The sequence below is a fragment of the Musca autumnalis genome, unplaced genomic scaffold (assembly GCF_047663935.1).
Source record: "Musca autumnalis isolate F117 unplaced genomic scaffold, ASM4766393v1 scaffold_4, whole genome shotgun sequence".
Classification (NCBI taxonomy): Eukaryota; Metazoa; Arthropoda; class Insecta; order Diptera; family Muscidae; genus Musca; species Musca autumnalis.
Window position 1 is genome coordinate 117,213,006 of NW_027411977.1, and position 12,081 is coordinate 117,225,086.

The 12,081-nt window shown below is 35.7% G+C and overlaps 1 protein-coding gene and 2 pseudogenes across 1 annotated transcript; all 3 read left to right on the forward strand.

Moving 5' to 3' along the window:
- The first annotated feature begins 1,892 nt into the window (after positions 1-1,892).
- LOC141403049 (endoplasmic reticulum metallopeptidase 1-like) lies at positions 1,893-8,182 on the forward strand (annotated as a pseudogene).
- On the forward strand, positions 8,131-8,896 carry LOC141403050 (endoplasmic reticulum metallopeptidase 1-like). The gene is made up of 3 exons (XM_073985214.1): positions 8,131-8,192; positions 8,279-8,561; positions 8,704-8,896. The coding sequence occupies exons 1-3, from the start codon at positions 8,131-8,133 to the stop codon at positions 8,869-8,871; spliced, it is 513 nt and encodes a 170-aa protein (XP_073841315.1). The 3' UTR covers positions 8,872-8,896.
- Positions 8,897-9,720: 824 nt separating this feature from the next.
- Positions 9,721-10,242, forward strand: LOC141403051 (ER membrane protein complex subunit 7 homolog; annotated as a pseudogene).
- The last annotated feature ends 1,839 nt before the right edge of the window (positions 10,243-12,081 follow it).

The following is a 12,081-nucleotide window of genomic DNA, read 5'->3' on the forward strand; positions in this document are numbered from 1 at the left end:
AAGCGAAAATTTTGTTTAAACGGAATATCCTCATTATTGCGTGAAATTTTGACGAAAATGCCGAAGAACTCAAACATTTTTTCTCCAACTTTTCCTATAAAACCATAAAAAAATAAAATTAGAATAATATGATTTTAATTTTTTCGTAATATTTTCTTCGTATTTTTGCAAATAACATGAATACTATAGCTCCAACTTTCACAACTTAGGTTTCATTTTATTCCTCATAATGTCTGGACGCTGTTATAATTTTTTTTATATATTTTTCGTAACTATGAGCGCTATTTTTTCGAAAATATATTTGTAAATACATGAAATTTTTTAACAAATTTGATTTTTCGCGAATCCATTGAGACTTTGCGATTATTTTTTGCATCATCGCAAAGGTTACGAATTCAGTTAACGATAATAGGATATAACAGCTAATTATATTAAGCCGCGATTTTTTTAGATTTTTTTCTTATTATCATAATTAAAACGGTCATATCTTTTGCGCGCAACGATCAAAGTTAGTAACGAAAACAGATTTGGAATGCTGATTTTCTTCTTAATCTATGTACCAAAAATCATTGATGTAGGATCAAAAAATATTTTTGATTTTTTTGAAATGGAAAAGACAATTTTAGACATTTTTCCTGATATATGTCCAATTTTGATGAAATTTGGACTATGTGACGGAATTTGGTCTACAAATAAATGTGAAAAATTATATCAAAATCTGTTCTGATTTAGATTTAGCTCCCATATATATTTTACACATTCACAGTGGTGTAGGGTATTATATAGTAGGCCCCGCCCGACTTTGAACCTTTCCTTACTGGTTTAATATACATATGTACTAGAGTGGTTTTAAAAATCGATATCGGATTTTTTATGCGCAACCCTCCTAAAACTTTTAGTTTTGTTAAAAATGAAGATTGTCAGAGTTTGAGCTCAATCGTGCCACTGGGGCCTCAAAGTTTCCGTGGGCCCTTTATATAGCCAAAATTAAAATCTGACCCGATTTTCAAAAATGTTTGTGGGATTACTTGTTTAGCAACTTGTAAACTTTTTTCATCGATTGGACAATAAATGTGATCTGTAAAGTGATTTTGTGAAAATTCGCCAATACAAATTAAAATTGGTCCCCATGGGCCAAAGGCGAATTTTCACAAAATCACTCTATAGACCACATTTATTATCCAATCGATGAAAAAAGTACCATGTATGTACCTTATAAGCAATAAACAACACCATTATTATAAGTTCTCTTTTACTATTGGATGTATTTGAAAACGCAAAATAAATGAATTTGAAGACATTAAAAATATAATTTTCTCATTATAAGTTAATGCCAAGAAAGTTCTCCTTGAAATTGAATGATCCCTTTTAATATTATTTTAACCGGAATGCTAAAAAATCTGATCGAAAAATCCAAACTATAACCAAAGAAGGCTTTATAATAATGGGGGTTAGTGAGTTTGCTGGGTTAACATTAATTATGCTATGCTATGTAGAAATGTTTACAGCATAGCAGAGCACAGCAATCGTTTTTCGATTTCATGACTATGCTATGTGCTATGCTACTTTTATGTTCGTAGCATAGCACAGCAACAGTTTTCGATTTTGTTTTTGAAAAAAGCACAGCATAGCAATAGCACTCGTTTTTATTTTTGATGCTGTGGCTATGTGCTATGCTGCGTCACTTTCACAGCACCAGCATAGACCTTGTGCTGTGCTGTGAAAAACTAGTAGCAAATTCAAACACTGCAAATGATATTCTTCAGTTAGCAGAAGAGTACTAAACGAATGTATACTAATGTTGTTGTTGCTCAATCTGCCTCTGGGTCTATCTCCAGTTCCAGGAAAGTGGCTGCTTCTATGGGATGTAACCACAGATCCACAGGAGTTAAATGAGTAAGTTTGGCAGGGAAGTTGAAAAGGTTCAGTGTGTTGTGCTGGGCATGATGTAATTTTTGCAATTTCACTAAAGGTTCATTAAAATCGTGTGGCAGTATTTTAAACGATTCCAGCGTAAAAACATTTATTTCATTTTCTTCATTACTAAGAAAATAAGTTATGAAACGATTTCTTAACTTTTTCTCTTCAGCGGAAGAGTTTGATTTCTTGAGCTTGTTGCTAATCACATTCATTTGAAACACGACCAATGGAAGAAGAAGCATTTGTTTACATTTTCTTCTTTCCTCTCACATTCATTTGAAACACTACCAATGGAAGAAGCATTTGTTTACATTTTCTTCTTTCCTCTCACATTCATTTGAAACACGACCACATTCCAACATCCACAATATAATTGTACCCTTCTGCTAACGCAATTCCTATTAATTTTACTAAAATTTGGCACTTTCTTCTTAAAGGTCTATATGGCTCAAATATAACGGTTACGTCTATCATACACGATTTGATCTCCAAATCATACCATGAGGTAGTTTGCAGAACACTGGGGATAATGTTTTGGCATTGGTAAAAGAAATAGCTAATGCTCGGGAATTAGAGGATACCTCGGTAAGTTGTTTTCAAGCTATTATGAGTTCCCGTTATAAAATATTGCATGGTTTTTATTTTCATTAGAAATATGCTGAAGGTCATACTATCTTCTTTGATGTCATGGGATCATTTTTAGTGTTCTGTACTGCAACCGAGGGTATTATTTTGAATATTGTCGTTTGCTTGGCAGCTATCGTGGCTTATGGTTCTTCATTCTTTCAAATGTCAAATTGCACCGGTCTGCGCCATGTTTTGAGACGTTCTTTACACACGTTCTTAGTCCAAGTTATTGCTGTCATAGTGGCTGCTGCCTTGGTTTTCCTAATGGGTATATTTATGGACCTGATACACTTGCCAATGTCTTGGTTTACCCATTCATGGTTGATATTGGGTATATATTTCTGCCCTCTATTCTTTGGCTTTGCAATAATTCCTGCTTTGTATTTCCACTATAGAAAAAATGTAAGTATTGATTTTAAATGCTTAATTTAATAAAATGAATTAAATTCGTGTTTTTTTAGGATCGTTTCCCAATGGGTTATCGTGTACAGTTGTTGTTACATTGCCACTGTCTTTTCCTGTCTGTGCTAACATTACTTATGACGATTTGCAAAATTTGTTCAGCTTTCATGTTTACCATTTCTATTCTATTTTACACGACTGCCTTGATAATTAACTTAGCCACAAAACTTCATAACAAACGTAGGAAATACATTGATCGAAAGTAGGAACATAATAATTAATTTATATTTATTTTAGCCATGGCTTGGATCATTCCACACATTATCTGTGGCATTCCACCGTTTATCTTTTATGCATATCTGTCACATGGGTTCTTTGTTACATTTATTCCGATGACTGGACGTTTTGGTGCTTCTGTAAATCCGGACCTAATTATTTGTGCCTTCACTCTTGGAGTGGGAATATTGACTGGTGGTTTTATGGTAGGTTATATTCCATTTCAACTAGGTTTTAATATTGTTATTTTTATACCCTCCACCATAGTATGGAGGGTATATTAAGTTTGTTTTTCCGTTTGTAACGCATTGAAATACTCATTTGCGACCCTATAAAGTATATATATTCTTGATCAGGGTAAAATTCTAAGTCGATCTGAGCACGTCCGTCCGTCCGTCCGTCTGTGGTAATCACTCTAGCATCCACAAAAATTGAGATAGGACGCTGAAATTTTGGGAAAATGCGTCTTTTGTTTGCAGGCAGGTCAAGTTCGATGATAGGCTATATCGGTCCACGTTTTGGTACAGCCCCCATATAACGGTACCCCCCGATTTACGGTATGTTGACGTTTTTAGCTACATTTTCAGACCGATTTGGCTATAATTTGACATTAAGGGTTCTTAAGTGTCAATAAACATATATAACAAAAGTTGTGGAAATAGGTCCACGTTTTGGTATAGCCCCCATATAACGGTACCCCCCGATATACGATATTTTGACGTTTTTAGCTACATTATCAGACCGATGTACCTATAATTTGACATTTACGGTTCCTAAGTGTTAATAAACTTATATATTAGAAGTTGTGGACATAGGTCCACGTTTTGGTATAGCCCCCATATAACGGTACCCCCCGATTTACGGTATTTTGACGTTTGTAGCTACATTTTCAGACCGATTTAGCTATAATTTCACATTTAGGGTTCTTAAGTGTCAATAAACTTATATAACAAAATTTGTGGACATAGGTGCACGTTTTGGTATAGCCCCCATATAACGGTACCCCCCGATTTACGGTATTTTGACGTTTTTAGCTACATTTTCAGACCGATTAAGCTATAATTTGACATTTAGGGTTCTTAAATGTCAATAAACTTATATAACAAAAGTTGTGGACATAGGTCCACGTTTTGGTATGGCCCCCATATAACGGTACCCCCCGATTTACGGTATTTTGACGTTTTTAGCTACATTTTCAGACCGATTAAGATATAATTTGAAATTTAGGGTTCTTAAGTATCAATAAACTTATGTAACAAAAGTTGTGGACATAGGTCCACGTTTTGGTATAGCCCCCATATAACGGTACCCCCGATTTACGGTATTTTTACGTTTTTAGCTAGATTTTACGACCGATGAACCTATAATTTGACATTTGAAGTTCTTAAATGTCAATAAACTTATGTGACAAAACTTGTGGACATAGGTCCACGTTTTGGTATAGCCCCCATATAACGGTACCCCCCGATTTACGGTACTTTGACGTTTTTAGCTACATTTTCAGACCGATATAGCTATAATTTGACATTTAGGGTTCTTAAGTGTAACTAAACTTATATAACAAAAGTTGTGGACCTAGGTCCACGTTTTGGTATAGCCCCCATATAACGGTACCCCCGATTTACGGCATTTTGACGTTTTTATCTACATTTTCAGACCGATTTAGCTATCAATTGACATTTAGGGTTCTTAAATGTCAATAAACTTATATAACTAGTGGACATAGGTCCATGTTTTGGAATAGACCCCATATAACGTTACCCCCCGATTTCAGGTATTTTGAGAATTTTACCAACAAGTTTTAACCGAATTATCTGTAATTTGAACATTAGATATTTGAAATTCTTATTGGTCACCACACCTCTCCACCAAAAATTGTCAAGAAAGCCCCCATATAACGGTACCCCCCGATTTTCAGTAATTTGATGATTTTAGCTACAATATTAAACCGAACTAGCAGTAATTTGACATTTGAAGTTCTTTGTGGTCACAACACCTCTCCATAAAAATTGTCAACATAGGTCCATGTTCGGATATAGCTCCCATGTAACGGTACCTCCCAATTTTTAGTAATTTGCAATTTTAGCTAAAATTTTTAACAGAACTAACTGTAATTTGACATTTGAAGGTTGTAGTGGTCACCACATATCTACATCAACAATATTGCTACGTAGCCCCAATATAACGATACTTCCCGATTTTCGGTACTTTGAGGATTTTACTTAAAATGTTTAACCGAACGTAGATCCATGTTTTTGTATAGCCCCAAAACAAACCTCCCGATTTTCCGATTTAGCTTTATTTTTTGGACGAACTTTCTGTAATTTGAAATTTAAAAGTCAACAAAAATTCTGCAACAAAAATTGTTCATTAAAGTTCATATTTTCGTATAGCCCAGATACCTCCGAACTAGCTGTTAATGACATTTGAAGTTCCCACGTGATGTACCGATGTTCGATATATTGAGGATTCTAGCTACAATTTTTAACCGAATTAGGAGTTATTTGACATTAAAGGCTCCCATGAAAAACTGTCAACATAGGTCCATGTCTTATTATAACTCCTATATAACGGTACCTCCCAATTTCTAGCCCACCCAAAATTGTCAACAGTTAGATATAGGCACCATAAAAAAGGGCCTCCCGAATGAAGCATTTTATGTGCATTATCTGACATTTTAACATACTCACTTAAAGTTGGGGACAGGATTGAATATTATATGGTGGAGGGTATGAAAAGTTCGGCCCGGCCGAACTTAATACTTTTTTACTTGTTAAGACTATAATGGTTTCTACCAGATTCCCTGTCTGAATTTGTTCAGAAAATCAAAGACTATTATTTGCTCTTTGCTGGGCATTATCTTGATTTGCTTGATCATAGCAGCCACTCCATTGGGCTTTCCATATAGGCCAGAAACAAATGTTCAACGATTTTCCATTTTACATACACGACGTACTTTCCGTGATATGCACAATGAAGTGCGCCGGGTAGAAACTGGCTACTATATATTACCTCAGGACAGGAGGACTTATTCAGTTAAGAGTAAGCAATTTGATTAGTCTCGATATCCTTATAAAATCTAATCAATATAATCCAAATAATAGATCATGTTTATACCCTCAGCCTTTAGGCTAAAGAGGGTATTTACACTTTGATACGACCAAAAATGTGCCTCATCGAAATAATGGTTTTAGACCCCAAGTATGTTTGTACGATATCCGTTTCAGACAATTTTGAGTAGATGTAGCAATGTCCGTCCGTCTGTCTGTCTGTCCGTCTGTCTGTCTGTCTGGCTGGCTGGCTGGTGCGCACGATAACTCTCGAACGGATCAATCGATTCGGTTCAAATTTTGGGTATCGAAATATTTTGTCCAGATTCGATTTAAGTTCGAAGATGGGCCATATAGGTCCACTCCTTCAAGTACCTCCCCCACAAATGTTAAAAAATTGTCGCAAAACTTGTGCACACGATAACTCTTGTGGGGAATAATCGATTTGGTCCATACTTTGCACATCGTGTAATTTCTACCAAACTTAGATGAGGTTCCAATATGGACTCAATCGGTCCACTCCTTCGGGTACCTCCCACACAAAATTTCGGAAAAGTTTAGTTTAGGAACTGGTCTCGAATCGCTTTGATTTTTGTTTACGCAAGTTGTATTCGCTGTCCTCTATACGACGCTGTAAGTTTCATTAGGGGCAAGTCCATGCTTCCTGAGAAAATAGCCTGAAAGTTACAAAAAGCCCTATGACACCGTGTGTAGTGGTTGGAGCGCAAGAACTCTCGAACGGATCTGCCGATTCGGTCCAAAATTTGGCTTTCGTAATATTTTGTCCAAACTTAGTTCAAGTTCAAAGATGGATTATATCGGTCCACTCCTTCCGGTACCTCCCCCACAAAAGTTCGAAAATGTTCGGAAAATTTGTGCGTACGATAACTCTTGAAGGGATTAACCGATTTGGTCCATACTTTGCACATTATGACATTTCTACCAGACTTAGATGAGGTTCCAATATGTTCTCAATCGTAAACTCCTTCGAGTACCTCCCACACAAAATTTCGGAAAAGTTCAGTTTAGGACCTGTTCTCGAATCGCCTTGGTTTTTGTTGTAACATCTTGTATTCACTGTCCCCTATACGAAGGTACACGGTTCCTTAAGGGCAAGTCCATACTTCCTGAAAAAATAGCCTCAAAGTTGAAAAACAAACCCTATGACACCACGTTTATGGGTGGAAGCACAACATAATTCTCGAACGGAAATGCCGATTCCGGCCAAAATTTGGCCTTCGTAATATTGTTTCCAAACTTACTTTAAGTTCGTAGATAAGCCATATCGGTCCACTCCTTCAGGTACCTACCCCACAAAAGTTCAAAAATATTCGGAAAAATTGTGCGCACGATAACTCTTGATGGGAGTGACCGATTTGGTCCATACTTTACGCATTCTCATAATATCTACCAGATATAGATCAGGTTCGAATGTGGACTATATTTGTCCACTCCATCCCGTACCTCCCAAACAAAATTTTGGATAAGTTCACTTTAAGACCTGCTATTGAATCACTTTGATTTTTGTTGAAGCAACTTACATTCGCTGCCTCAATTACGATGGTAAAAGTTGTTTCAGGGGCAAGTCCATACTTCTTGAGAAAACAGCCCCCTATGGCACCCCCATGGTCTATGTCGATCCATTCCTTTAAGTACCTTTTCCGCAAAAATTTTTGAACTTTAATCCTAATCAAAATTGTTGTCGGTTCATACGACCACAATTTTGAAACCTCCTAAATACTTAAGTTTTTTGTGAAAAAGTATTTCAATTTGCACAGGCTGAGGGTATATCTCTCTCGGCAAAGCCGACTGATACTTTTTTACTTGTATCAATATGACACTGGCTAAACCAATTATGGATGATTGTGAAGCGGAAATGTTATGTGGGTTACCTCTGTACAACTGGCATAAATCAAGGTGGGTTCCGATATACATATTTAAAAATGGCTACTAACCTAAAACTTATGATTTCTTCTTTGATTGTTTCTTTTATTATTTTACAGAGCTTCTAGTATTTGGATACCTGGGCCAGATCCTGCATTCGATAGTATGCCTGTTATAAATGTTACTTCTAAAAACCAAATAAGTAAAACAAAAATACGTTATGATTTTGAATTGACTGGACCCGATCATATGGGTATCTTCATAAGACCATTGAATGGAGGTAAAGTAAAAGAATGGTCTTTCCATTGGACACCTTTGCGCATGGACTGGGAGCCACCATACTTTATTTATTTCTCTTATGGCATCAATGGAGATCCTTTAAAGTTTTGGTTGGAAATTGAAGTGAGTTAAAATTATTTATGCCTTCTTAAGAAATATTTAAAACTCATTACCAAGAAATTACTTTTTATGTTCCTTCGTATTGTGGAGAATATAAAGGGAATCTTGACGAATATTTTTCATTTGGTTGTTTGTTTAATTACAGAAAAAGGATGGTGATTGGAGTAAACCCAATATAGAAATTGGAATTGGTGGCCATTGGAATCATGATGAAGATAAACAGACGCCAGAATTTAAGAGATTCCATGCCAGCTTCCCTCAATATGTTGACCCCATTGCTTGGCCCACTTCCTATGATACATGGTTATTCTAGGAAATTTTCAGTGTCGATACCATTTCCTGATCGGGTGTTGAATATTCTAAAAATATATTAATACGTTTTGGAGTATTATCTGCAACTAACGTCTTCACAAGAAACTAACGTTTACCAAACCTAATCTTACAAATAAATTGTTGATGTTTCAAATTCCTATGTGATCTCATACTATCGATGGATTAGCTAATTTTAATCTTAACAGATATGAAATAGCCAACAATATACTTTGGGCAACAACCCAATTAGGCAACTTTTCATAATGAATGCTACATTTCTAATCGGTAACTGTGAAAAATCATTGCCATCGTCTCGTGAATGAAAAAATTGATATTTTCACGTAAAATAAAATTCGGTAAATTATATACAAATTTACTTTTACAGAAACAGAAGAAATGAGAACAAAAATTATTAGAGCTTTTAGCTCTATTTATCATGGCATGTGTGGCCAATGGAGATATGACAATTCAAGATGAATTGGTGGTAGGTGGCTAGATGAGTTTTTTTTCATTTGCTATAATTAATTAATGCACTTTAACATGTCTCTTGCCCGTATAGGATGAAGTATCCGGTTTATTTACAATTGAGGGCAAAGTCTACCCACCAGAAGCACAACAGATTACCTATAATCCAAATGCAATTCCAAACAATAAATGGCAAACGGATACAGTGCTCTCGATTAGTCCCGGGCCACACTACAGTAGTTTCATTGAAATTTTGATTTGAAATTATGCGTCTCTAGATCGACGTCCATAGTAGAGTAAAATCATAAAATTGCTGTAGTGGGGAATTCGATTTAAGAAACCCTAATTTCATGAAATTTTTTAATGAAATTCACGCTAGTGTGGACCGGGACTTAAAGGTGGCGAATACAAAGGTTTCATAAGAGAAGATGGTTCGTTTGTTATTAGTTCCGTGCCTTCGAGTAGTTATGTTGTGGAGATTTAAATCCAGATTATTTCTATGAACCTGTCAGAGTAGAAATTAATCCCAAGGGCAAATTCCGGGCACGTAAATTAAACTACGACAACCCTCCCAGATTGTACAAGTGCCTTATCCTCTAAAATTAAAGGCATTGACTAGATTTAAGTACTTCCAAACAAGGGAGCAATGGAAGGTAAGTTACAAGTGGTGGTTTAACAAATGCATTCTATAAACATGTTTATTTTTATACTCCAGATCACCGATTTCCTCTTCAGTCCCATGGTATTGATGATGGTTGATCCCCTACTGCTGATGTGGGTATTACCCAAAATGATAAATGATCCCGAAACCAAAAAGGAATTGGAAAACATGCAATTCCCCAAAATGAATAATGAAATGCCTAAAATGGGTGAAAGGATTACATCGCTTCAGTATCACTCCCATTGAAATTCTCCTGGGAGGCTTCGGACGATTGGCAAGTAGAGAATCATTTGCTTCTTCTTCACGACGATACTCCTTTCATTTCCTTTCTATTTCATTCAATTTTATCCTATATTTCATTCAATTGTATCCTATGCTTCTTCTTCACGACGATACTCCTTTCATTTCCTTTCTAATCATTCAATTTTATTTATATTTCATTCAGATAGAGATATAGATATTATATATACATATATATATATATATATACACTGCACCCCGGTTATCTACCTCTCTGCTTAACTGCCTTTCCCGTTTAATTGCCTCACAACTTAAATCCCCAAAGTTTTTTCATATAAATGAGTTCAAACTTTCCCGGTTAACTACTTTTCTATAAGTACCCAATTCGGATATTTGCCCGTCAAATATTTTCCCCAAAAGGAACATACAATAATACTTTTATCGGTTTATTACCCACGCTGGTGTATTTCTGAGATAATCAATTTCGATGTCTACCGGAATTGTGATGAAGATGTCCAGTGATATGTTATGCTCACTGATGACTAAATTTCTTATGGGTTAAATAATATAACTTATATATTTTTAGACTTGAAATGAACTATTCTACTATACACGGTTTTGTTTTTTAACGATTATGTTCTAATTGTTGTCATTTTTTGTAAGGTAGAGGTGAGATTTTTATAACTACCCACATGAGGTAGCTATGCGGGATTTTCGTAACTGCCTTTCCCGCATAACTGCCTCATTTGTTTGGAATTTTATGAGAGGTAGTTAACCGGGGTGAAGTGTATATATATATATATATATATTTTTACATATTACAATTCATAATTAGTTTTGAACAAAGAATTGCATGCTAATTTTGTAGCCTTTATTCTGGCTACTTTTCTTTGCCCATCTTCTCCCTCAAAAACTTCGTCTCCAACTGCAATTTTGACATGCTTCAACCCATTTCGTGTACTTTCAGTGAATGCAACATCCTTTCGTTTCTGAAAAAAAATTAATACATTATTTATAAATGTCCTTTCAGTCCTTTTTGGGCCATAACTTACCGAATTCAGCAATGCTCCGGGAGCCGTTTGTTGCCAGTTGGGTGGAGGTAAGGGTTCCCATTGAACACTTGCACCCTTATCTTCCCATTCCTTGAACAATTCATAATTAGTTTTGAACAAAGAATTGCATGCTAATTTTGTAGCCTTTATTCTGGCTACTTTTCTTTGCCCATCTTCTCCCTCAAAAACTTCGTCTCCAACTGCAATTTTGACATGCTTCAACCCATTTTGTTTACTTTCAGTGAATGTAACATCCTTTCGTTTCTGAAAAAAAATAAATACATTATTTATAAATGTCCTTTCAGTCCTTTTTGGGCCATAACTTACCGAATTCAGCAATGTTCCGGGAGCCGTTTGTTTCCAGTTGGGTGGAGGTAAGGGTTCCCATTGATCTCATTGAACACTTGCACCCTTATCTTCCCATTCCTTGAACAATTCATAATTAGTTTTGAACAAAGAATTGCATGCTAATTTTGTAGCCTTTATTCTGGCTACTTTCCTTTGCCCATCTTCTCCCTCAAAAACTTCGTCTCCAACTGCAATTTTGACATGCTTCAACCCATTTCGTGTACTTTCAGTGAATGTAACATCCTTTCATTTCTGAAAAAAAAAAAATTAATACATTATTTATAAATGTCCTTTCAGTCCTTTTTGGACCATAACTTACAGAATTCAGCAATGCTCCGGGAGCCGCTTGTTTCATGTTGGGTGGAGGTAAGGGTTCCCATTGAACACTTGCACCCTTATCTTCCCATTCCTTGAACAATTTGAACATGGAGTACGATGTCATTGC

Bases quoted from the DNA above. Each gene is read 5' to 3' on its own strand.
- LOC141403050 (XM_073985214.1), top strand. From the start codon at position 8,131: ATGGATGATTGTGAAGCGGAAATGTTATGTGGGTTACCTCTGTACAAC. The intron at 8,193-8,278 runs GTGGGTTCCGAT...ATTATTTTACAG, and splicing joins TACAACTGGCATAAATCAAG to AGCTTCTAGTATTTGGATAC. The intron at 8,562-8,703 runs GTGAGTTAAAAT...GTTTAATTACAG, and splicing joins AGTTTTGGTTGGAAATTGAA to AAAAAGGATGGTGATTGGAG.